A 25,773-nucleotide genomic window follows, 5' to 3' on the forward strand; every position below is an offset into this window, starting at 1 on the left:
TGTGCAGCCAATTTGAGTGATTTACTCCCCTCCCCCTATCCAAATCTCCTCAGACCGTGGGGTGACACTTCTGTGGAGCTCACGGCATCTATGCTTGGCTTTAAGAATGGGAGCAGAGGCTCTGATGAGCAAAGGCTTCCATTTGTTAGCTGCTCAGGCTCTGTGCCCTGTGCAGAGAACATTTTACATCTTTGCACACTTTATATTTTGGACACACCATTCAGCCTCCTTATACTCTGGGCAGCCTCATGGCATTTTCTGCTCAGCGGTTTCTTTTTTTTACTACAAAGGGCTGCAGAAGAGTTGTGCTCCTGACTCCCCAGAGCTCAGAGCACGAGCACAAACGCAGCTTTCACTCCTGAGAGTGTGCAGGGACTTCACTGTGCCAGCTTTGAGGGTCTGACCCTCCACACAGCACTCAACTATGAAGTTTGTGCTTTCAGGTTTTATTCCCATCAGTGTTACTATTCCCATTTTTCTGAGGGACACCATCCTTCCCATTCAAGTGATAAAAGAGATAAAAATAATCCTGCCTACACTATTATTAAGTTAACTTTTTTGCAACTGGGGAATGTTTAGAAATCACACTCACATGTTACCACATTTTTGTTTAAAAGTTCTTCCAGCTTGAATAGTGAAAATAAAAAGCAAGTTTTCCACTTGGATTTTAGATGTTTCTTGAGAAGAATCTCATGGAAATACAGCCCTGGAAAGTCGGTGCTGCAGACACTGCACGAGTATGCTTCAGACTGAGATGTCTGATGTTGACAGTAAAAATGTCCATAAAGTTACTTTCATTTTATAATTTATTTTTGAACAAAAACTTGATGCTTTAGACCTAGAATCACTCACCTCCTAGCAAATGCTGAGGAAATGGTAGTGGATTTCTACTTGTGAGGGAGAAATTACTGTCTGAGTGTCACATTTTATGCACAATTCTCAAGACCAGATACCCATCAACACTTGAATTTCAGATGTGTTTAGCAAGTAACAGCCATCTCAGCTGAGAATCTTCCCAATGTTTAGCCTAGAAAGGTTGACTGCATTTAAAATAATATTTATAATGACTGAGGGGAAAAAAAAAAATCACGACTCTTCTGCAAGCTGACAAACTTTAAAGGACAATTACAGGACAGTATTTTAGAGATTTCTGGCTCCTTGAGTGTATTGGCATGGCTGCGTAGCTTCTGCAACCTAAAACTTTTGAAGGCAGCCTTTGTGTCAGCTAATTAACTATGTGCAGGTACAGTATCACATTGTAAGACACGACACCACTAGCATTGAATAAAGATTAACAGTCTGAATCCCCAACAGAGGAGCAGCAGGCTGGAAGACACGGATGTGTAGGCCAGGATGTAGGGCAGGGAGCCCACCCCAAACTGTACATTTACTGTATTCCTTTTCAGCCACACCTATTCAAAGAAATTAAATTACAGTATCTACACATTTTGCTGCCCAGCTGTTACGCTGTTACACTGCAGGAAACGTACCCCTCTGCTGAGATAACTGATTTTCCATTTGGCCTGAGCTCTGTGCAAAATCCTGCATGGGGAAAACAAACAAAAAAACACATCAGGTTTTCAGATCTTACATCTGAGCAATTAAAGCAATATTTATAAGTTTTCATAGTCACTCAAAAATACAAATACTAATACTTGACGTAATCTGTAAATTAACAAACTCTGGTTTGTTTGCTACATATCGTAACACAGTCCTGCCAGCACTTAAATTCTGTAATTTACAGTGGATTCTTACATATTTATTTATATCTGTTTTCAAAAATTATGTTTTTAGTTAATGTCTTCTTAGGAAACAGTTATTATTGTGATTTTCATTTAGCCATTTAACCATAGCAATGTTTCTGTAAAACAAATAGTGTTTCAGACTTTTGCTCCCAACTCCAAATACACTCTTACAAAATTCATCAGCGATCCCAATTTCAATGGCTGTGCTTCCCAGCAACCTGGGAGCCTGAGGTGCTGATCTCCTGGGAGAAGGTGGAGTTGCTGCCCAGCACTGCTGGCCCTGGCAGCCAGCTGTGCCCCAGCTGTGCCCCCAGCACGGAGCACGATGCCATCCCACTGCTGGGGCGTTGGGGTGCAGCATCCTCGGAGCCAGCACGGACACTGACCACGCCTGGAACCAGCCAGCTCCCCACTAAAGATCCTGTCCTTTGCTGGAGTCTCCACCCAGCAGAATACTGAAAAGGGATTACCCGAGATAAGATACAGCACAGCAAATCATGGATACTCCTGAATGTTTCTGTTTATTTCTGCACATCTCCAAACAGAAGTAACAAAAATAAACAGGCTGATGCAAACTTCAGCTGATGGAAATAAATCTATCGGTAGGGAGAGTGCTGTAAAATGCAGAAATGCTCTTCCTGTGATTTTGGCTGCACATTTAACACACTGTATTTAAGTGTTATATTCGTACACACCACCGAACTTTTACGCAAACAGGACTTCTTTTGGCGTTCCCTGGCAAAGGAAGAATCTCATTTTCTAGTCACAGGGCAACATTTTACAGTCTTTCCCAAACCTTCTACTGAAGCAAATGAGGGATTTGCTTGACAAACAGCAGCGAGTTGAAATAGAAGTCGAGCAGCAAGTCCCTCCTGCGTGTGCGGGATCTCAGCGTTCCTTGGATCCTGCCAGCGCCGCGCTCCGTGTGTGCGTGTGCAACACCGGGACTAGACTTTAACACGGCCAGATACTGAAGGACCAAAGCCAGCAGTGACAGGACACTTCACAGCACACACAGATCTTCCATATTTTAACAGAACACCTTCTTTTAAAAGCCTGCAGGCACAGTACACGGACTTGCCATCTGGGATATAACTAACTGGAAATCATATTAGTAACGTTGACCCTTATAAATATACTTACGCTTTACAGTTGCTACTGGGGATTTTAGTGCCATTCCACCTCTTACAGAACAGAAATCAATGTAAACAACCTTAATTATTCATATAGGGAACATTCTCCTCCACTTCCTGTTTTTAGCTGAAAAAAACCCACACTAAACTTGCCACACTTACTAATAATGCATAAATTATATTTTTCAGTTTCACTATAAGAAAGCCAAAGAAGATGAATTATAGCTGTGTATTTAAGCAAAAGTTCATTACTATATGGCAAATGTTTTTAATATAAAGTTCCAAACTTATTAAAAAAAAACTGCCGTGCAATTATTTCAGCATTAAAAGGATAAAAAGTAGCTGCACTCGTAAGTTTGATGTTATGCAAAGACTTTTAGTAAATATTTAGTTCTTGTACTTTCTCTCTGAAATGTATGGAACCTATTATTGGACTAGCTGTAAAGCATTAGGGAAAGGACTTTGATTAACATTTCTTTATCAACAGCAGTAACTTTCAGGTGACTGATACGGGGTTACAGACTCCCAAAAGTTATTATTTTTAACAGTACGGTGTTTATGAAAACTGCATTTATTCACTGGAAACAGTCAATAAAATGCTTGAAAACCATGAAGCAGGCAAAAAATCTGATGGATAAAACAACATATCAATTTAGACAAAGGGAAGAAAAATAATGCAAAACTTTATTCAAAACAGTATTTGTAATGACCTCGGTGGCTCACTGTCAAAAATAAAGATTGCAAGATTAGACTGGTAACATATGTTTTGTGTATTTTCTGCATAAAATACATACACTTACCCAGCTCTCTGTAAATTTATGGTACACAGTATACAACTGTACATTTGTATGTAAACACATTATTATACTGATTCCAGATATGCTATATGGGCAGGAATTTTTTAAACAGTAACTATTTTAAGATCTACATAAAATCTTCCCAGTACATCCAGAAACTTGAACGCAGACCGGATTGTGCACGAGCACTGAGAACCTGAACCACTCAGAACCTTTCAGAGTGCTAAGATGCCTCAAGTACAGGCGGCATCTGTGGTTTGAGAAGAGCTGCAGAGAGCCTGGAAGCACTTCAGTGCTGTTTGCTTGCTGTGCTGCAGTGCAGATCCCCACCCTGAGAGCCAAGGCGAGCGCAGCCGTACCTGGATGAAGGTGGCCAGTAGAACACAGCTCATCTCCTGCTCCAGGATGATCTTGTTCTGAGGGTTATTGTAGCACGCAGCTATGAGCGACGGGAAGAGCACTTTGATCAAACGAGGATCACTGAAATACTGGAAGGGCAACTGGCAGAGCTTCTGCAGCACCGTGGGGTGACGGCCAGACTGTACAATGATCTGAAAATACAGACAGAACCAAATTCAACCACGTGATCTAGCTGTTCTTCTCTTCCTCTTAACCACCAACGGTGCTGGAGTCATGCTAAAAAAATGAGCGTGGATGAGGAGTAAGTACTAAAAATAAAGCCTATAACATTTAGTTCAAATACCTTCTGTTTCAGTGTGCAAGGACTATTTTTATTGAGGAGTAATATAAAAAAATACAAAGCTCCGAAAGTTCTTTTTTCGGTATCACTCAAAAAGACAGCAAATAATTAAGGGATTAATTTACAGATTACAGTAAAATAGATAATTTAATACCTTAATTCAAAAGACAAAGAATTACAGCTCAGGGACTATTCTAAGGTAGAGCCATGAAAGACAAAACGCTGACCCCTGCCATTTGAATGCACTAAGCACGGGGGAAAGAAAACCCAGGAAGAGAAATCACCAGGATTTTAAAAACCCTCCTGAAGCCTGACCATCCTTCCTGGAGCTGGCAATTCGAGAGGACTGTGTTTCAGGGGAGATGTCTGCCACGAATTCTCAGGCAGCAAAAAGAAAAGGGGATTGTGAGCTGCCCAGCCAGGAGTTTCTGTAAGGAGAGACTCAGAGAGATCCTCCCATCTGTGCTCCTTATCTCGGTTTCTATCAGTGCCATTGGCTCTAAAAGGAGAATTGTTTAGATAAATGGGACTGTTGTCATGAAGGAGGCTAAGTTTACAACTGTATACATCTGAAGAAATAAGGCAATGCTATCACTGGCCTCCTACAAAGGAACCTTTCCATTTCACTTGATATTCTTATAAAGTCTTTGCAATAAACTAAAAAATGCCCCAATCGGATCTGTTCCAAGTAACCTTGATTAGACAATTACAATATGAAAGAGCTGTTTGACCCAAAGTTGGCTTTTTAGCATAGGAGGAAGCTCCTATAAGGCTGAACACTGTAAAACTGAGGGTCACGACTGTAAATTGTACTTGGAAAAACACAATTTTACAGGTACACACCCAGACAAGACTGCATTCAAATTAAAACCAGAAGGACAGAAAGAAGCAGTTGAGACTACAGGAACATAAATTACAGGGATTTACAAGTTTTCAAAGCACTTTTAACAATACCTTCAGAGCACACACTAAGTTGATAATGCAGTTCAGTTTAAAAACAAGACGAACAAAATAATAGTTTGCATTTTTTTCCAGTTCACCAGTCAAAAAAGACATGAAAAAATTTTTAAAATACTGGTAGCAGTGTCTTAATGCCCTTAAAGACAGGAGCAATTTTTAAAACACAGCCAAAAAAGTGAGAATTAAGCATACATTCAGACATTGTTCTGAGGAAAATATCACTGAAGCATTTGGATGATTCTAAACTCTCAGCTCCCACCCTGTAAGCAAGAGGTGCCCCCAAGTTTGGGAGTACTGTTGAAATTTTGAATTAACCAGAGTGGCTATTATATTGTTCTATTTTTCTGTGGTAAATTCTATAATCAGAAAAGTATTTAAAATCAATCATAACTGGTACTAAAATAACTACAATTGGCATTTTTGATCCAGGACAGAACAAGAGAACTCTTGACTTCTTTTTCATGGCCACGATTTCCTTGATGAATAGGCAGAGGAAAAGAAGTTTTTGGGACTTTTTATTTTTCATTTCACAGTTCACTTCCTTTACCTGTCCTAAAAATGCCATGGATAGTTAGTGAAGTCCTGCCTATCTCACAGTGCAGATTCCCAAAGAGCTTCCATGGAATTATTATTTCATTATCTTTTTGTTTTCAACAGCTTTACTACTATGATGCTATCAACATTAAAGATAGGAGGGGATATAGAGGGATTGCTGGATGTTTTAATCTGGTATTTATCACATGTGGAATCAATTTAATGATTTCAGCTCATTGTCCTAATGCAGCTACTAAACCTGATCCATTATATTATGTACTCTGAAGAAAAAAAACATGAGTCACCCCTTACTGGAAAAAAAGCCAATCAAATAAACCTGCAGCAGAGCACATATTCCTTGTTCCACTGTCAATGGGTGCAGAAAGTGAAGGCCAGCACTTGACTTAGCAGATGGACAATCAAAGAAAACAAATGAAAACCTTGCACCTCTCTTGCTTGATTTTTTTTTTTTCTTTTTCTTTTTGAATAGTCACTTGGCTTAATAATCCCAGGGACTTTTGCAGGCCTGGAATATGGAATGCTCATCTTACAAACTGCTCTCACACAAGAGATACAAGCTCCCTACTGAAATGCAGCTTGCCTCTCCCCCTGCCACAGACTGGGATCCAGATGCATTTACCTAGAATTAGCTTTTCTTGTTGCTCTCTCTCTAGCCTGCAAATCAGATATGCCTGTCAAATGTAACAGGACCCTAATTAAATCACTGCATTTCGGTACAGCCAAGCATTTAAGTACCTGCTTAACTTCAGCTATGTGCCTATATTCCATTAATATTTCCTTGTGGTTTTCTTCTTCTGAATTGAACCCCATCAAATTAGTCCAAGCTACCACAATTATTTTTTAAAATCAGAGCATGAAACTCACACTGATATTTTCTGTATTTCCTTTTAAAACCTTACTTATTTTGCTTATTCTCAAAACTTACAGATATTCATACAACTTCATTGGTTTTGCATGTGCTTAGCTGCAATAAATCCCAGCTTAGTTTACCTTATTTATGGCCCAGCATGTACTAAATGCTGGAACAATCCTGTGAAGACCCCAACAGCACACAGGTAGGAGACACAGCAAATAGGTTTCTGAAATGCTATTTCATGGTGAATGAAGGGAGTTTTCCTTTGTGGCACCAGTCAAACCCCAGGCTCTGATCCCTCCTGGAGGTGGAGCCCCTGTTACAGAGTGGGTGAGAATTCAGGTTTAGCACACCAGAGAGCACTGGCCAACACTGCTCTCAGTCAGTGTAAAAGCCCGTTGAGGAGAGACTGGAGCAACTCAGACCCTCACTTTCAGGACTCCAGTCCTGCCTGCTTGGTGTCTGTCTGCACATCCAGCTCTCCCACAGCCAACTGTCCAGCACCGTGAGTGACGTGGTGACCTGTGGGACCTTTCCACTGAGCAACACCTTGCAGGGCTGCCCATCAGTTATCTTCTGTCACTCCCACCTCCTTACAGCCCCTGCAGGTCCTGCTAATTGGCTAAATCTCCAAGAGCCAGCGGGTCAGGCTCTCTCCCCTGCCCTAGCAGCAATCCCTGCTCCCGTGTGGCTCTCTGGGAAGTGCACTCTGCTCTCACAAGTGCAACCATCATCCCCATCCACTGCTCTGGTATTTCTGGAGTTTAGGAAAGCATGATTCATGATTTCTGAAGTCTCTAGATGGAACCCATGTTTTCCTCACGTTTACTCAGGCCAACATTCACTATAAAGTGCATTGCTTGGCCGTTTGCTGCACTTCTCACTGTGAAAGCCTGAAGCAGTATAAAAGTCAGTCTTTCCAAACAGACTCCAATGACAAAAGCCAGCAATATGCCACACAGCACTTGAGCAATAAAATAGGACAATCAATCAAAAAAATTAAAAGCTCCATGTGGTTTGAAACAGTAATAAAGTAGTGAGGGGAACTCATCATTCTCTGGGAGATAAGGCTTCCCCTGTCACTCAGGTAGGGTCTGGCTCCAGACCTGATGTGACTGCTGGAAGGATATTCCATCAGGATATTCCATCCTGGACACTCAGTCCTTCCCTGCATGTCCCCCAGGACAGCAGCCTTACTCTCCTGCCACTGCTCCCTGGCACCTTCCAAAGGAGAACTCCCCAGGACTGGATGCCTTTGCTAAGGAGCTAACAGAGCATACAAATCCAAATACTTGGGCACGATTTTCTTCTGGGTAGCAAAGGGAAATGCTGCAGCTCATTTCATTTTTTAGTGAGCTCCCAGGGCCCCAGAATTAAAGTTCTGATGCTGCTGCAGGAATGAGAATCATAAAAGTGCAGCTCCTTTCCTTCCTTGCAGGGAGATAATGAGTAGCACACACAGGGACAACCTTCACCCAATAATTAGCAAAGGAAAGAAGTTTTGCTGAACACCTCCTAATTCTATTTATATACTGCATATATATATTTGTTCTTCACTTCATCTTTCTCTGTATTCCTTTTGTCAGTGAAAACTACAATTACTTTAAAATGCATATGTATGTATTTTTGTCAAAGGAGGGTAATAAAATCCTAACAGGATCCAGAACTTTGGAATGGTACAGCAATGACACAGAATGTCTCAGCGGTTACATGTCAAATCAGATGTAAAATCTGAACAATTCAACAGTTAATTTTACAGAAAGCTACAATAGGAATCCTCTTGCTTTTGAAATTAGTTTTTCATAATCAGGTAGCAGCGTACAAACAGAATTTTCATCAACAAAACTAAAATGCCATTTAGAAAGTTGAAGAATGTCTGTAAAATACTGAACAAATATTAGTTACGTTGAAGTGAATTGATAATTCATAGATCCATATCATTCATATATTCATATCTTCTGAATAGACATGTAATGGAGATGCATGCTAGTGATTTGTCAAGAACTAACAGTTCAATTTAACTGCCCTGTGAAGATTTATTATAGAGTGGCATTTCTGGTGACAATCTGAGTTTCTTTTTCCAAGCTGTAACTGCATTCTAAAAAGAGGAACTAACTGAATTTAAAACTCTGCTTGCAATCTTCCAGAGATTTAAAGAAGATTATGCTCCCAGATGTGTTTCCAGTGGTTCTATGCATGTATGTTAAATATTGTCAGATATTTTATTACAAATAACAAAAGAAACGGTTCAGTGTCAGACCAAGAGCTTTTTCACCACTTGTGTACCACACAAAGTTAGCCCAGGATTACTGCAGACTGGAAGTGCTGATTTTTAGAGCAATATTTAGTCTAGTTCTACTGGTGGGTTTAGGTTTTCTTGCTTCACTTGGACATTTGCAGGTCTGTAAAAACATCATTCATGTGAATTATTTCTGTCAATATATATAATAAACCCAGTAGAATGATCTTTTTAAAGGAGCTAATTAATTTTGTGGTCAGGTAGAAGAGCAAGCCAGCAGCAAATTTTTTTGTCTGTGGAAGGGCAAAACAAAGAACTGAAATGATTCACTTTGGGAAGGAACTTAGGGAGCAAAGGCACAGCTGGCAGCAGTGGCACTGATGGGGCACATGGCAGGCACAGGGGCATGCCAAGGCAAAAGGAGACAACACCCAGCAGCTGTGCTGCCATCTGAGCCTGGCACTGCCTCCCAGCACCATCCCCAGGCAGGCCATGGGACCTCCGCCCGCGTTCTGCAGCCCATCAGCAGCAAGGGAAAACAGGCAGCAGAGAAAGGAAAAAGATTGCCAAGGAGCAAACTGAAATCTGTAGGCACAAGCCCAAATGTGGAGTTTTGAACAAAACCTTACAAGCCATCCAAGTGCACTGCTCTTGTGTGAGTAACTCTGCCTGAAAATGCCGTGGTCTCCGTAGCCCACAGCCAGGCTGATGGGCTTTGTGAGCTCTGACCAAAGGTCAGGAGTTGTAGCTCTTTTCTCAAGTGAAAACTGAGACAAAGTTATCCTAATGTGGATACAGGAACAAGCAGTTGGAAAGTTCAGAACTTCCTGAAGCAAAACCTTCTTTGGCTCTTGGAGAAAAACCTGGCAGTGACCCGGGGTGTTCCACAGGTACTCAGAAACAAATACAGTGCTTATTACCAGGAGCTGCATTCACTTTCTAGAAAAACATCCTTCCCAACAGAATTTCCTTTCATTTGATGAAATGAAGCATTAAAATGTGCCTTTTACTTGTCTGTGCTCTTCTGCCCTAACGTGGCTCATGTTCAGATGCAATTTTCTTAGCTCAGTTTAAAAAGTGAATGGTTCTCTGAGGGGCACTCCCGGCCTTCTCTGCTATCTCAGATGACCTGTGCTTCCACACTTCAACATGGCCATGATAAACATCAGCATCTCAAGATGGTACTTGCTATGGGAACCACTATTGTTCCTTATCCATGTATTTTTCATTTCTATAAATGCCAATTCTAATTTGTACTAACAAGTAGTAACTTCATTGAGCAGGAACTGTGCATCTAATTCCTCTAACAGTATTCCATCAAACAGTTAAATCCCTTTGTCTGATGGCAGCTTATTTACAACTTTGTAAAAGAAATAAGTCTTTATATTAGTAGTCCAGAGCTTCTCTTCAAAGTTAGATCTGCATTATTTCTTTGCTTCTATATAAACAGATCTCATACTGCTAGTATTTAATCAGCAGAATATGTCACCACTTAGGCTCTTCTTCTGTTTTAAGGTCAAGCTCTTTTCCTTCCATTTTGCAAACTCCACTATTGGCAAAGCTCTGAGCAAAGAATGTTCTAAATTCCTCCTGGCATTTCTCAGGAACCAGAGCACCATTTCCATGCAAAAAGAAAGTTCCAGAATGCTACACTGAAATTTAAAAATAAGAATTTTGTCTATTTGAAAAATTCCAGTGTTTATTTTCTTAGAGTCATGTGTAAGCTTTCAAAGAGGAGAGTGGTTCAGGAATAACATCAGCCTTCCTATAAACCACATGCTAACATTGTCCTTTTAGAGCTCCATGGTTTAAGCAGATTCAAGGGTGCTCTGTGTACACATCACAGAAAAAAATTATTGCATCAGTTTTTGTGTAACCATCCTAAGACACATGAACATCTAAGATAGGACAAGGGCCAACCACCAGGACAGTGATGCACTGAAAATGTAAAAATGTTTATCAAAAGTGATGCTAGTGGAAAATCTAGCAAAAGGTCCTTATACAAAACTTTTGCAAAAATGCAGCACAAAATGACAACTAACAAGTCCCCTCAGTTAAAAGACAACAAATGAAATATATCTAAGATTAAATTCAACAATAAATAAATAATGTTAAATCTTGTAAAATATAAACTTCATTACAATGTGATGAAAGGAAAATGGAAGCAATTCTAATATGCACTGAGGTTACTTGTGAATTTAATACTTGTCCAAGCTGCAGGAGAAAATAATAATCTAATATCTGACCTGGAGAAGGAATTAAAGAAAAGCCTAACTTCTGAAGTGATAGCATTTAAGTATTTATTAACATAAAAATAAATATTTAAATGCAAGGTTGTTATCACACTTCATTTTAACGATACACTTAAGGACCCTGTTAAACCAAAGGGTATCACTGCTTTCTAGAAAATTCTAAGCTTCATTGTTACATTACAGGTGTTTCCACAATAATGTAACAGAGGATTCATATGTTCAAGCGTTGGCCAAATAATTTTAAATCAGAAAGTATTATTTTAGATCCAATGTATGAGAAATACATCTCTTCTGTCAGAAAAAATAAAAAACCCATCACGACACCCCTCAAATCCTCGGGGTTATTCTGTAGCCTTTGTAGCCCTGCATTGCTTCTGAAGAATCATCTGCACACTCAGATAACATCCCCAGCTTCGATGAGGAACCCCTTTACACTCAGGCTGCTGCTCTGGGCACGACTCTGCAGTCATTTACTCGAATGAAATCCAACTGATCTGAATGAAGATGATTTAAAGGGCAGAGAAGAAACAGGACCAGTCAACAGAAGTTCAGGCAAACTGTTGGCTGAGGTTTCTGCCAGCACCCTTGGAAACAGCTAGTTTGGGTCAAAATCCCCAGAAGGTGTGAATAATTCAAACATTACAGTCTAAAACACATAAAATCTTCTTGTGTGTCTCAGAGCATTTTCTCTTTCAAAAACAAATATTTCCTGTCACACTCTGGAACTCCGGTCAAAGTAAGCTATATAGGCTTGGGATTATTATTCCTAGCACGTTTTGTCTTACGGTTTCCACAAGAAATGTAAAGGGTTTGTCAAAGCATCCAATCATCAGCTAAAAAGCTTGTGAAACACTGAGCCACTGGACATATTACAGAGCTGTCTGAGACAAAGCTTCAAAGAGAGAGCAAGAAAATGTGCTTTTCTGCCACGAAGAATGAGCTCCGATTTACCCTTTACCAAGGCGAGAGGAAGACGAGCAACAAACATTTTCCACAGTACTCCATTAACGCGTTTTGCTCTTTATGTTTCAGTATCGTTTCCAACAAGTGTGACTCGAGCTGAACACGACGCGAGGGGCTGGGGTGACCTCTGCGGGGCTCTCGCAGGCTGCCACCCTCGGAGCTGCATCCAAGGAGAGCTGACAGCTCCGGAACACAGAACAGCCCCCGCTGCCTCGGCATGGGGCCGGGGACAGCCACGGCGGCTCTGCGGGGCCGGGAGAGCCGAGACTTTATGAGAGAGGCACAGGGAGTTCCCTCACACATGAGGCGAGACAGACAATAGCTCGCGAGGCCGATTAAAGGTTCGCAGGCTCTGGCTCTGTTTGAAGAGCCCGTGTGAGGAGCGGATCCCGCGCTGGGCGGGAGCGGCTGCGGAGTTGCGCAAGCTCTGCCTCCGTCCGAGCCCAGCTCCGAGCCGGGAACGAACTGCTGATGGAGCACGATTATGCCAAACTCGGCGGTGTTTTCTCGATGTGGACGAAGTTCCACTGGGGATTAAGCTGAGACCACCAAACTCCTTTTATCCTGACCCAGGAGTAAGATTAGAACGCGGCTCTCCGGCGGCAGCGGCAGCCCCCCCTCTTCCCTAAGCCTCAGCTAGGCACTGCATTTGAAGGCTGTTGAAATTACTGGCTTTTCTGACATTGAGAGATAAGCTTATTCTTCCGTGTTTACAGTTTGAGAGGAAGACAGTAAGATAAATCTAAATGCATTAATTTCTCATACTAATTCCTACACACTCTCTCTTCTCCTCCCTACAGGAATGAGCCATCATGAACTGAAACTAAATACACTTTACTTCACGCTAAGTCTTTGCTCATATTAAATTACCTTCCCCATCTCCTCTTAAAAAACCCCAAAAATCCAGGATGTACTTTGGAATGTTAGAAATACAATTAGGATGTGACACATGAAATGTGCTGTCCCAAACGCCTCTGACATACTTGATTTGCTTTGTCATGGATCATTCTTTAAAAGAAAAAGTTCATCAGGAAGCTCAAACAACAACAAAGGTGTCTGACAAATTACCTAAAAGGCATCCCCACTTTTGCCTGACTGCCCAGACAGGAATGCCATCTCTCCTGAAGACATTGGTTCACTTAAGTGAATTTATGTGGCTGAGGATGTAAGGCTGTGAGAGACAAGGCATACATTACAGAGCTGCCTTAATGTACTCAGCTCTAACTCGGGCACTTTAATCCTCAGGGGATTTCTGTTCACAAGCTCAAGTGCTTCTAAATGTGAGTCAAGACTACAACTTCACATGAATCACTCACTTGCCAAAATCAGCTATTCCACAATATTTACCAGGCGTATTTCTTGTTCTTATAAAGCTTTAAAACATCAGGGTGTGGGGCTTTTAAAAGAAGTTTTAACGAAAAAACCCATAACCTCAACATGAAATCAATACTCCCAAAAATCCCTGTTTGAGAAGAAACTAACAAAATCAGAATTAAGTAAATTCAGATCTTAATTACTTACAGATAGGGATGTTAACTGCACGGTAACCACCAACTCCTGCCTCTCTGCTCTTTGCGCCGTGTTTTCATACAGTTCACCTTCCAGATCAAAATTGTTCCAGTTCCTCCACAGCCCCAAAAGCAACATAAACTATCAAAGTTTAATGATAGCCTCTAGTAAACAACCCATATGGAAACTCTACATATTTTACAATTTGCAAGTTTTCCTGTTGACTGTTCACAATTTTTCCATTTTAGAAGTATTTTTCTTCCTTCCCGCTAACACTAGAGAAAACTGGCGCAATTCTAAAACTCAGCATGTACAAACTCTGCCAAAAGCACAAAATAATTTCTCTCCAGAAGGTCACTTGTAATCTTAAATCCCTTTGTAAGTGTCCCTTGCAGCCCAGTATCTGTAACCACAGCTAGGATGTGCCATACACAGATATGTATTTGTGATACACACCGTGGGACAAAGGCTCCTGCTGCTTTAGGACACAAGAACGACTAACCACAGAGAAGAAATGCTTCGAAGAAAATGTGACCATAAATCAATCATTTCATAAAAAAGGGAAAATAATCTTGGGATGAAACCTTTATTGGGAACTAACTATCACGCTCTGGGTGCCACAAGTGAGTCCTAATTTCAAGATCCTTTCAGAACTATGCCTACCATACAATATTTCAATTTCTTTACACATTATATTTTTACCTGTGATACTGCTGTGTGACATTTTACATATTTAACATGGGAGAAATTCCCTCCCAAAATATCCTGTAATCTCACTGCTCCTTACTCCTTTACCTGGAGTTAGCTGGGATGCCTGAAACATGTTTTGCAACAAATTTTCCACACCTGAATAGCAAGGAGTAATCTCTAGGAGGTGACTGATACTATTAAATATCATTACATGTGCTTCTGTTTTCAGGATATGAATCATCAGATATTAACATTTCAATTATTTATGAGTTTATAGTACTAGACCTTGTAATGGACACAAATGTCTGGGGACAGAGGGACTGGACAGAGAAATAAGTGAGACTTATGCAGCTGGAAGACTTCCGGGAATGAAATCCTTTCTTCAAGGACACATAGTGTGCATGTAAATTTTTGAAAAACTTCTGAGAGAACTTTTTACTTCTATCTACAAGTCTATTTTTAGCCTATTTTTATTTTTTTAGCCTATTTTTATTTTCTTAGAACTTTTAACAAAGTTCTAAAGAGCTGCACACTCTTTTTCCTATCTCTTTCAGCAAAGATTTTATTTTGCAATCTACCAACAGCACCTTCTAAAAGCAAATAATTAATATTTTACAAACCCTTAAAGTTGGTGGGATTCTTCTAGAGCCCTCTAAATACAGTGTGTACCAAAGACTGGCAGAACAAAAGCTATTTTTATTTAAATAAAGGCATAGCAATGCAAATGAACAATGCAACTTCTTTTGGAGCCTATCAGCAAGATCCTGAGTCTGAGGATCTGACTTGTGAGGACTTTCCAGATGAAAAATATTCCCTAACTGCAATGAATATGGAAAGATTTCTATTCCCAATGCAGCAATGTGAAAGAAAGCAAATCATCTGTCATTCCTGTTAATTTAATTACAGGACCACATTCAATTATTCAATATAATATGCAAATAAGGTGAGTTGACAGCACATGCTAATTATATTCATTATACTAATTAAATCAAACAATAAAAGGGAATGAAAATGTAATGAAATAGAAGGATAATTTAAATTAACAAGACTATTTTAATTAGAAACTGTAATTCTACAGTCTGATATAGTAGGGTTGGCTATTGAAAGATTGGACATTATTTTTATTACACAGTTTAGCTTTAATGTCCATCCTTGGTATCATGGGACCTGGTTTTGCACAGCAGCAGATGAAATGGTGGCCAGAAGAAGAGAATCCCTTTTCCCTGCAGGTCCCTGCCAAGGAGCAGATGCCCAGTGAAGCTGGGAGCAGGGGCTGTCTGGCTCTGGAGTAAACAGAGCTCACGTGTGGATACAGAACAGACAGGGCAGCTCAGGCCTCACCACGGGCTTTGCAGAGCTTCAAATATTAAAGAAACCCTCCTTGCCTTCTGCAGTTTGCACTTCCATAACTGATTTATTTCTTCAGTGACAGCAGCTGCCCTGGAAAAGCTTTATGAATGTTAAAACAAAATAGGAAAGAAGGAAGGGAATATTACTAATATATTATATGTGGGCAGAGTCAGCAAAATCCCAGCCTTTTTAAAATAAACAGAGCAAGCACTATCAAAACACTCAGGAATGTGTTCCTCGGGAATCCATTGTCCTCAGTGCTCCTGACAGAATCACTGGGGCTGCCCTAGAGCCAGGCGTGGTGCAAACACCAAGTGGGAGCCCTGGCAGAGCCTCTGGGTGGGACCCAGCAGGAGGGGGGAGAGCTCCTGGAGCTGGGGAGAATCTCAGGCTCCAAGCTCTGAAAGAAAAAAGCACTTTCCTCCTTCCTTCTTCATTTGCTACTCAACTAACTCTAAAGACTTCTACAGACAGCGTGACAAACGAAGCCAAACCTGTGTTATATTAAAGGAGTGGCAAATGATGCTCTTGCAAGATTTTGTTCCATGAATGTGAAATATTTAGGAAATTGCCCTCTTATGATTTTGACTGCATAGTGGCAGTAGTTCACTTACTTAAATCACAGTACTACTACAGAAGGTCAGTGCTGAGGTTGACAGGCTGTAAAATTTCTGGTTTAGAAATCTATCTATTCTCCAAGCTGGGGAACTTCTTCACTGGGGTTTTTTTGGCTTTTTTGCCTTTTTTTTTGTTGTTGTTGTTTTTGTTGTTGTTGTTGTTTGGTTTTGGTTTTTTTTTTTTTGCCTTTTTTTCCTTCCAGTGTGCAGCTTTGGATATTTATCTGTTGATGTGGATAGACAAAGGAGCCACAAAAAGGGATGCTGAAAACTCCAAACAACTGTTTGTCCTTTTCTGTTTTGAGTACTGAAAGGAACGAAAACATACCTCCATTTGTAATAAATACAAGTGTAGAGAGGAAATTACTTTAAACTCCAAACATTTCCAAACAAATACACATTTGACGGCAAGAAGAACCTGAATCTGCCTTGAAATACATCAGTTCTGGACTCAGTGAAAGTTGATTCAAATACTAAATAGAGCTTTCTGGCTTTACAGAAATTTGTTTTCATAGCTCAAGTCTACTGTATCTATTTTTATTACACTGTACTTGCCAGGACTTCAAGCCTACTATTTGAAAACTTTCACTGTGAGACCAATTTTTTATTTTTAGTAGGACTCCCCAGATGATCAACAACGGAAGAAAAAATTGGAAGCTCTTAACATAATAAAAAATTAAACCATAACTGAATGAATAGAAAACACTTCCCCCTTCATGAAAAGCAGCCTGTCTGGTAGAAGTCACAACACAAAGAGCACCTTAAAATAATGACCATAAGCAAGTCATACTGCTTTGCCTGGTAGTAAAAGAAAAATTACTTCCTTTCACTAAAAATCCTTCCCAGTATTTTTCAAGGACCTGAGTGAGGAAAGCTTCAGTTTTTCAAAATGCTTTTTTAAACAGAAAAGGCAAACCCAAATACCTCAGTTAAAATCTTATTAATGAGGAATATCAGAAATGACATAAAAAGTTAAGAACATGTGACATTGGTGCCTCCAAAGCAAAGCACCCTAAAAGAGAGCTTTTAGGGGATGAGAAGGACTGACACAGCATGGCTGTCTGCCTGAAACCCTAAACCTGACTTTGAGGGCTGCAGAGGCCACCTTCAGCCCCAAGAGCACAAGCTGAAAGCTCCAGGACCCAGCTGGGAAGTCCAGCCCCAACCCAAGGCTACCCCCAGGGCCTGGTGCCCGCTGCCCCCGGCTGGAGCTTCCCGGGCACCGGCACTGCTGGCACTGCTGGCATAGCAGGCTGCCACTGCTGCAGGAACCCTGTGCTGTCTGCAGGAACCCTGTGCTGTCTGCAGGAATCCTGTGCTGTCTGCAGGAACCCTGTGCTGCAGGAATCCCCTGTGCTGCCTGCAGGAACCCTGTGCTGTCTGCAGGAACCCCCGTGCTGCCTGCAGGAACCCTGTGCTGCCTGCAGGCAACCTGTGCTGCCTGCAGGAACCCCCGTGCTGCCTGCAGGAACCCTGTGCTGCCTGCAGGAACCCCTGTGCTGCCTGCAGGAACCCCTGTGCTGTCGGAACCCCTGTGCTGCAGGAATCCTGTGCTGTCTGCAGGAACCCTGTGCTGCAGGAATCCCCTGTGCTGTCTGCAGGAACCCTGTGCTGCAGGAATCCCCTGTGCTGCAGGAATCCTGTGCTGCCTGCAGGAACCCTGTGCTGTCTGCAGGAACCCCTGTGCTGTCTGCAGGCACCCTGTGCTGCCTGCAGGAACCCTGTGCTGCCTGCAGGAACCCCTGTGCTGCCTGCAGGAACCCCTGTGCTGTCTGCAGGAACCCTGTGCTGCCTGCAGGAACCCCTGTGCTGCTGCAGGAACCCTGTGCTGCCCGCAGGAACCCCTGTGCTGCCCGCAGGAACCCCTGTGCTGTCTTCAGGAACCCTGTGCTGCCTGCAGGAACCCTGTGCTGCCTGCAGGAACCCCTGTGCTGCCTGCAGGAACCCCTGTGCTGCCTGCAGGAACCCTGTGCTGTCTGCAGGAACCCTGTGCTGCCTGCAGGAACCCCTGTGCTGCCTGCAGGAACCCCTGTGCTGCCTGCAGGAACCCCTGTGCTGCCTGCAGGAACCCTGTGCTGCCTGCAGGAACCCCTGTGCTGTCTGCAGGCACCCTGTGCTGCCTGCAGGAACCCTGTGCTGCCTGCAGGAACCCCTGTGCTGCCTGCAGGAACCCCTGTGCTGCCTGCAGGAACCCTGTGCTGCCTGCAGGAACCCCTGTGCTGCACTGCTCCTGCAGTGCCAAGTCCTCCATGCAATGAATCCCATCTGTTTGGACTTTGTGCCAGAACAGAAATCCTTGAGCTGCAGAGAGAAGATGACAGGGTTTGCTGGCACTGCTGGGGCCAGCTCAACCCTGGGGCAGCAGAGGGACTCAAATGGCAGCAGCACCACACAGGGTTAAAAATGACCACTCTGAAGTGCTGCCAACAGGCAGCTCCAGCTCTTGAGTGGGATTTTGGTCACACAGGGCAAGGAGGCTGCAGCATCCTCCCTCCAGCTGTGGCCAATCCCAGAGAAGCATCACTGTATAATTATATAATACTTGTGACAGCATTGTCAGCTTTAAGATATTACAGTGCTCCAATTATAGTCAATAACTGTAAGAATGTTAGAGCTAAAACCCTTCCTGACAAGTGTGAACCCTTCCTACTGCTCATCAGCTGAACTGAGGGCACTGAGCTCCTCACCCTGAACCCCTATCCCAAAAGCTGAGCAAAACAGGGAACAAGCACAGAGAGAGAACAGTGAGTGCCTCCCCAAAGTGCAGCATTCAGCTGAATCAAACCCAGCCTGTGGGCACTGTAATGCAGTACCTGCACATTCAGAGTCAACTTCTCATATTGCAAGGGCCAGTGCCAAGCCCTGCCCTGCCCAATACACCCTGAGGTGTTACAGATAAGCTGAGGAAACCAGGAGATTCTTAAGTCCAACAAATTTGAAATATTTTTTGAGTTTTGTGTCTGTGTTACTTTATAAGCCTGATAGAGAGGTCACAAAATCCAGTGGCAAGAGTGGACAGCAATCAAGGAAGCTAAAGGAGAATTTCTACTGTTTCTTGAATATGGCATTTAGTTTATGACTGAAAAGTTCAGTGGAGAAGAATGGCTTAAACCTGAGCACTGGCAAGCAGGGAGACAGCTACACTGGCATCCAAGGACAAGACTTCATGGGAGAGTAGCTTAGTTGGCTTTAAAAAGGTTTAACTTGGGTACCACAACCATCTGATTAAGCTGATGTGAAGCTAACTTAGAATTAAAAATATCAGTGGCTAAGTATGCCTTGGCAGGGTGCAAGGCCAGCTCCAGTCAATGCAATGGCAGCACAGGAACTACAAATGGAGTTTGCTTATGGACACACAAAATCAATGTCATTGTCTTAACACACAACTTCAGTTTCTCTTGTGCAAACACATCTCTTTGTGCTCACAGGAATCCCAAGTGCTTCAAGAGCAATGCTGAGGGGATGAGTTCCCTGACTAAATGAGAGATCCATGACTAAATGTGCTCTTGATAACTTCTGAGCCCCTTTTCCATTTGCCTTACCTGGTTATCTGGGTTGTTTACAGTGAAGTAGCCCACACAAACGATGACTTCGTGCAGCAATCCTTCACAGGTATGCTGAGAGCAGTACCACAGCAGGGAACTGATAATGTGCCTGAAGGCCAGGGACAGCCCTTCAGCTCCCACAATCGACTGAAAAACAGACCAACAAACAGAAATCACACTCCAGCAGTATGTTCTAGAACCTGTGTGAATTGCATACACATCAATTGCACCTTCCTGGGGTGTTTCTGCAAAGTACAGACTATGCTCTTCCTTGTGCAAGGCCACAATCAGATCTCTTTTTTCAGCTGCTTACTGTTCATAACTGGAACAAAATATTAAAAGCCAGAGAAGCAAGAATAAATTCAAATTTTCAAGGGACACAGGAAAAATTGGATTCTGCTTATTTGACATTCAGTGGAGCATTAGGTTGACCATTTCACTTGATATACATTACATGATCCAGGAATATTTAGTAATATCTCTTAGAAATAAGCAAAAGAAACCAAACCATCTTCATTTCTGCAACAGAGCAAAATGCATTTCTCATTCATAACTCATGCTCTGAATGGAATACAATGATTAATAACAAATAATGACTTTTCAAACATTACAAAAAGTTAGAAACATCCAAAAGGAGAGAACAGTCAGCTGCAAAGCTTCTTGGGATGTTTTTTAAAAGTAGGCAAATAGCTGTACCGTGGAGATTCAGAATTAGATTTTATCTGTGCAGCCTACAGCCTCTATTTAATAAACATGTCAAGCAGACAGAGCGACACAGGGTCAAAGGGGAAAACTAAAGCACAAGGAATGAGCATGACAGTCTCCTAATTCTAATGAAACAGCAACGCAGGCCTGAGAAAATCTCTTTTATTTCAGAGTTTTCTTCATTTTCTACCTTGTAGCCTGTGGTAAATACATATACACAAATCCCAGGCTGAGGCATAGTTCAGTCCTGCTGATTCCAAACACACCCAGCACAAGCAGGGTCCTTGACAATGGAAGCAGGCTCAGCTGTGGACGCTTTCGATCTTGAACTTCAAGCATTCTGGTAAGTCAGTGTATTTTCAAAATTTAATGCCCAATAGAGCCACCATTCACTGCTTTATGTCATGTGAATGCCATGTTCTCAGGTCCATCCTTATTTAATTAGTGCTGTCTGTGCATGCTGTGACCCAGTGCTCTGGGCTTAACCTCCTCTGATAACAACAGGTCAAAGGGCACCTGAGTTTGTGTATAGAAGTTAAACTAATTTTTCAAGGAAACTATGCTTCCTTTTTAGCCAGAATTAATATCAGCTCAGGACCCTGTGCTGTTTCTCACTACCATCTTTCAATTGTTTATACTGTCAAATTAAATGAAATATATACCCATGAGCCATCTGTGCTAATACAAACTGGAGAATACCAGACCTCTTCTGCTAATCAGATCCCCCTATTCCACAGTCCTACCAATTTGTGATAAAACTATTCCTTGGAGATAATGATCACACAGGAGGCTCTTTCCTCTTCTGTCTGCCAGCCTGCCATGGCCCACGGGGTCAGTGTCCAGCAAACTGCCTCAGGTGGATGTTATTTTTAACAGTACAGAAACAAATCCCATTAATGCACAGGCAGGGAGAGCTGCTGAGCTACCCCAGAGTGCTCTGGTGTCCATGACACCCAGCAGCAGGCCCACAGCCCAGCACACAGCTGGACACCCCCTGAGCAGGGCCCTGTGCCCATGAACTGAGAGAAGCAGCTCCCAGTGCTGGGGTTCTGGCCACCCTTCATGCAGGAGTTACTGACTTGCACCATTTTAGCCAGAACAGACTAACACAGGCCAGGGGGTTTGGAGGTTAATGCTGACTGCTTGTTACAAATGCTGGGATGTAACAGCATGGGTAGAGACAGGGTAAGCAGTAGATGGGGTTTTAAAAATGAACAGTGGTTTCTTGGGATAGCAGGGAGCAGCCCTCCAGCCAGTGTGATCTGCTCAGCTCCCCTGCAAAGTGTACCTGTTCCAGTCAAAGGCTGACTCTGGCATACACCTGTAACACCCACAGCAAGACATTAACAGCCAGTCTGTCTCAAACCCAGAGTGCTGAAGGAAGGTCAGGAGGGAACTGCCTTGATGTGTGCAGTGTGTGCAGTCAAACTCCAGTCAATATCCTGCTTCTGTCCCTGCAAAGAACCCCTGACTGCACTGGTGCTGCAGCTGCAGGTGAACTCTGCTGCACACACAAGTCTATCTGCTGTTGTTACAGATGATACCAAACGTACTGAAAGTCCATGGCAAGAAACACCACCTGAAGGAGCTACACTAAATTCTTCATTTGTGAAAAGCTCTGTCTGAGTTTAATGCACTTCAGATAGAGAGTGTGGTGCAGCATACTACAAATTACACATTAAATGAAAAAGAAACCTGTTCTGTTGAATTGTGTAAGATTGATGCTGCTAAATGTATTTTCAAAGCAATGCCTTCTGACAGGTGTTTTATATTAACAATACAACTTTACTAACTTACCTGAGAAATATACCAGTATTTGTATGGCAAAATCATTCATTTCCACTTGAACTCTGTTCACAGACAAAGGTAAGCAGTCCTTCTCAGGACTCAAAATGCAACTTTTTTTAGTTTAATAAAAATTATGAAAACATATTTTCCAATTTTTGGTCAACAAAATTTTACTTGTTAAAGAAATTATATAAAGTGATTATCAGTTTCAGCTGCACAATCTTAAATCAAATGGCCCCGGAAAGCACTGGAAAATATAATATGTAGTTATAATACAAGCACAAGACACAAGAAAAACACAAGAAAAACTGCTATTTCATCCTTTGGACTAAGATTTTTCTTTTTACACTTTTGGGGCTTAATAAATATAAATATTTATTAAGCCCCAAAATATATATTTATTTATTAAATATAATAAATATTTAATAAATAAATATAACAAGCACTATGCTAGAAACAAGTAAAAAAGAAGTTGGAAAACATAATGGATTTGACTGAGCATTTAAAGTATTCCAAATTTTCACTTTTTGGTTAAATTCATCAGCCACAGCTACGTGGTAGACATAACAATAGTTAGAAATTTCATGCACGAAATCTAACATTTGAAAACTCCTTCAATAACCAAGACCTTAAAGACAAAACTTAGTCCAAAGATACAATCAATAATTAACATCACCCCACTAAGAGAAGTTTTAAAACATCCCTTACCTGGAAGGCAGGAAGGTCAAGAACAGCAAAACTGTTGAAGAAACGTAAACTCTGGATGGCCACCTGCACGGTGCTGGCAGCGTAGCTGTCCTTGGGGCTGGCCGGGCTGGGCTCCGAGCTGGTGCCGTGGAACAGGACACAGTAGAGCATGTGCAGCACCCCCACCAGGTCCGTGGCCTGCAGAGCCGCGCTCAGCCCCGTGGGCTCCTGCCGCCCGCTGTCAAACACGCTGCAGCTCCTGCAGGGAACAGCCAGGGAACAGGCAGCCTCAGAGACACAGCCAGGGAACAGCCAGGGAACAGGCAGCCTCAGAGACACAGCCAGGGAACAGGCAGCCTCAGAGACACAGCCAGGGAAAGCCTGGTGCCTCGAGTGCCAGGAAAGCACAGCACTTCCAGAAAGTACTTGCAATGATTGCACCGTCCCATGCTCTAACTGTAACTGCACCACTGGGGATCTTGCCTCACATCCTGTGCCCGTGCCCTGCTGCCAGCACCGGGCCTGGGGACACTGGGAGCACGAGGGGCTCCGAGCAAGCCCAGCCTCGGGCCTGCAGCCTGCTCTCACCTTTGCTGCTTGCAATAGCAGTCAGCAGCAGTGGGAGAACTCCCTGGAGCCTCTCCTGCCACAGCGACGGGCTGCAGGCACTGCAACAAACTGCCTACCTAAGGAGCAAAATAAGTTCCTGGGAACAGATGATCTGAATCAAATGGGTCTGCAGGAATTTAAGAATGAAGTGAGGGGCAGGAGGAAAACACACTGCTTTTACTGCAGTCAGATGCTGCTATGGGAGACTGCAGCAGGGCAGCAAAGCACAGGCAAGCACAAACCAGCAAGCTGGTGCACACGGGAACTGGGTCCCTTTGCCACCTTTTGGGCGTGCACATAAAATAATGGAGAAGGTTTTTGGTTATCTTGGATATCAGCACAGACAGGCAGATAACTCAGGACTGCCCTTTCCATTCTCACATCCAGACTTCCAAAAACACTTCACATAATCCTTCATGATTTTTACAGCTCATGTTTTTTCACATTATTAACAATCCAGAAGAATATGCAGGACAACTACCGAGGAAGACTGAGAGAATCACTACCCTGGAGGCTAAATAATGTGTGGAGGGTAGGCAAGCACAAAATGAAGCCTCAAAATAATTCAGCAAGTTTTATATTCTCTGAATTCTAATTCAGACCCATAACATAAATTACTTGAATTTCATTTTGGAAACACATTTGGTCAATATTAGTAATCAAAGGAAATACTAAAATAATAAAACACAGCAAACAGTAACAGTGAAAATATGCTACATCAAGGACTGGTTTTTACCTCATCTACTGTGTTTCCATCTTTAAAAAAAAGGGGAAAAAAAAAGAAGGAAGTGTCAATACCAAAAGAGACTCCAAAGATTGAGTGTGTATATGATTCCTTATTATAATTAAAGGAAAATATGACAGACTATATGAGAAAAAATTATAAAAGCACAACTTCAATGAGGGTATTTCCCCCTTTTATAACTACTAAAAGCAAATGAAATGGAAGTGAAAATCAGAACCATTTTCTAAAATAATCTGTAAGTTTGAAGACCTCAGTTTAAGAAAGCAAAGACCAGACACTCAGAGGGCTCAGAATATTCCTGTTGAGCAGAATGAGAAAGGAGCTTTCCCTTGACCAGAGCAGCTCTCAATAATCTCTCCTGTCTCTGTACCAGGAGCACCCTGCACTCCTCTGCTACAAACACTGGCTCCAGTGACATTTCCAACACAGATTCTAGGCAGGCTGACTAATCCTGCTTTTTAAAATTGCAGACAGACTTCTTCAACAGAGAAACTAAACCATGAGCTCAGCAATAACCACGTTTTGGCCACCATCACCTTGTTCTGTCATTTTCACTTTTCCTAGTGAAGCAAATAAAGCAGGCAAGAAAGCAACACATTACCCAAACCAGTGTCTGTCCAGAAGAATTTCTGTCAGCAGCACTCCATCAGTGCCCTGGACCACAGGGAGGGAAAGAGGCAGAGCAGGATGATGAACCTGCTTTGCCCAGGTCCCAGAGCAGCCCTGAGCTCAGCTGAGTATGACAGGACAGTATTTGGGCTGTACACAACTTGCTCTACTGGCACCCATCTGTTCCCACCACTGTCCCCTCACATCTTTACCTTTACTTACCAGATGATGTAAGGAGTGCTCTCATCTGAAATTAGCACTAATGGGGACCATTTCTGAGTTATTTCTATTTACAGTCTGTGAATATTCAGTGCTGCTGAAAAAGCTGTTCAGTGCTGTACCCTCTGCTGCTAGCCCAGGACCAATGTCCCAGGCCCACTTCAGAGACACCTATGCTGCACAAAACCCACCCCACACTGCAGGAGGAGTCCACAAGCCTGTGACACAAGAATCAGATCTTCAGTAAAACACAGTTAAGAACAAAAGCAACGTAGTTGTGTCTGTTCTCCCTAAGACCCTAAGATTTACTCCACAAAGAATAGAAAGTGGAAAAACCCCTAGAGTTCTAAGTGCGTTTGGGTGGGGCTATGCTGCACAACAATTTATGACAGGACTTTGCTTTCCTTATGCCTGGAATCCATGCCCCAAATGTTCATTTTGAAGCTCTGTGGTCTCTAAGTGAGTGTGTGTGAATGCAGCCAGCAGAGACACTTCCTGAGCCA

General features: G+C 42.4%; 1 protein-coding gene across 3 annotated transcripts in view; it reads right to left on the minus strand.

Annotated features, from left to right (window-relative positions):
- SCAPER (S-phase cyclin A associated protein in the ER) overlaps positions 1-25,773 on the minus strand; it is a 138,711-nt gene that overhangs the window by 510 nt on the left and 112,428 nt on the right. For all 3 annotated transcript variants that reach the window (XM_050978442.1, XM_050978441.1, XM_050978440.1), the window contains exons 28-31: positions 23,110-23,347; positions 19,906-20,055; positions 4,035-4,226; positions 1,491-1,542 (exon numbers count right to left, since the gene is read on the minus strand). In XM_050978442.1, coding sequence (XP_050834399.1) covers positions 1,491-1,542; positions 4,035-4,226; positions 19,906-20,055; positions 23,110-23,347 — 632 coding nt within the window. The remainder of the gene's footprint in view (positions 1-1,490; positions 1,543-4,034; positions 4,227-19,905; positions 20,056-23,109; positions 23,348-25,773) is intronic.

The sequence above is a fragment of the Serinus canaria genome, chromosome 10 (assembly GCF_022539315.1).
Source record: "Serinus canaria isolate serCan28SL12 chromosome 10, serCan2020, whole genome shotgun sequence".
Classification (NCBI taxonomy): domain Eukaryota; kingdom Metazoa; phylum Chordata; class Aves; order Passeriformes; family Fringillidae; genus Serinus; species Serinus canaria.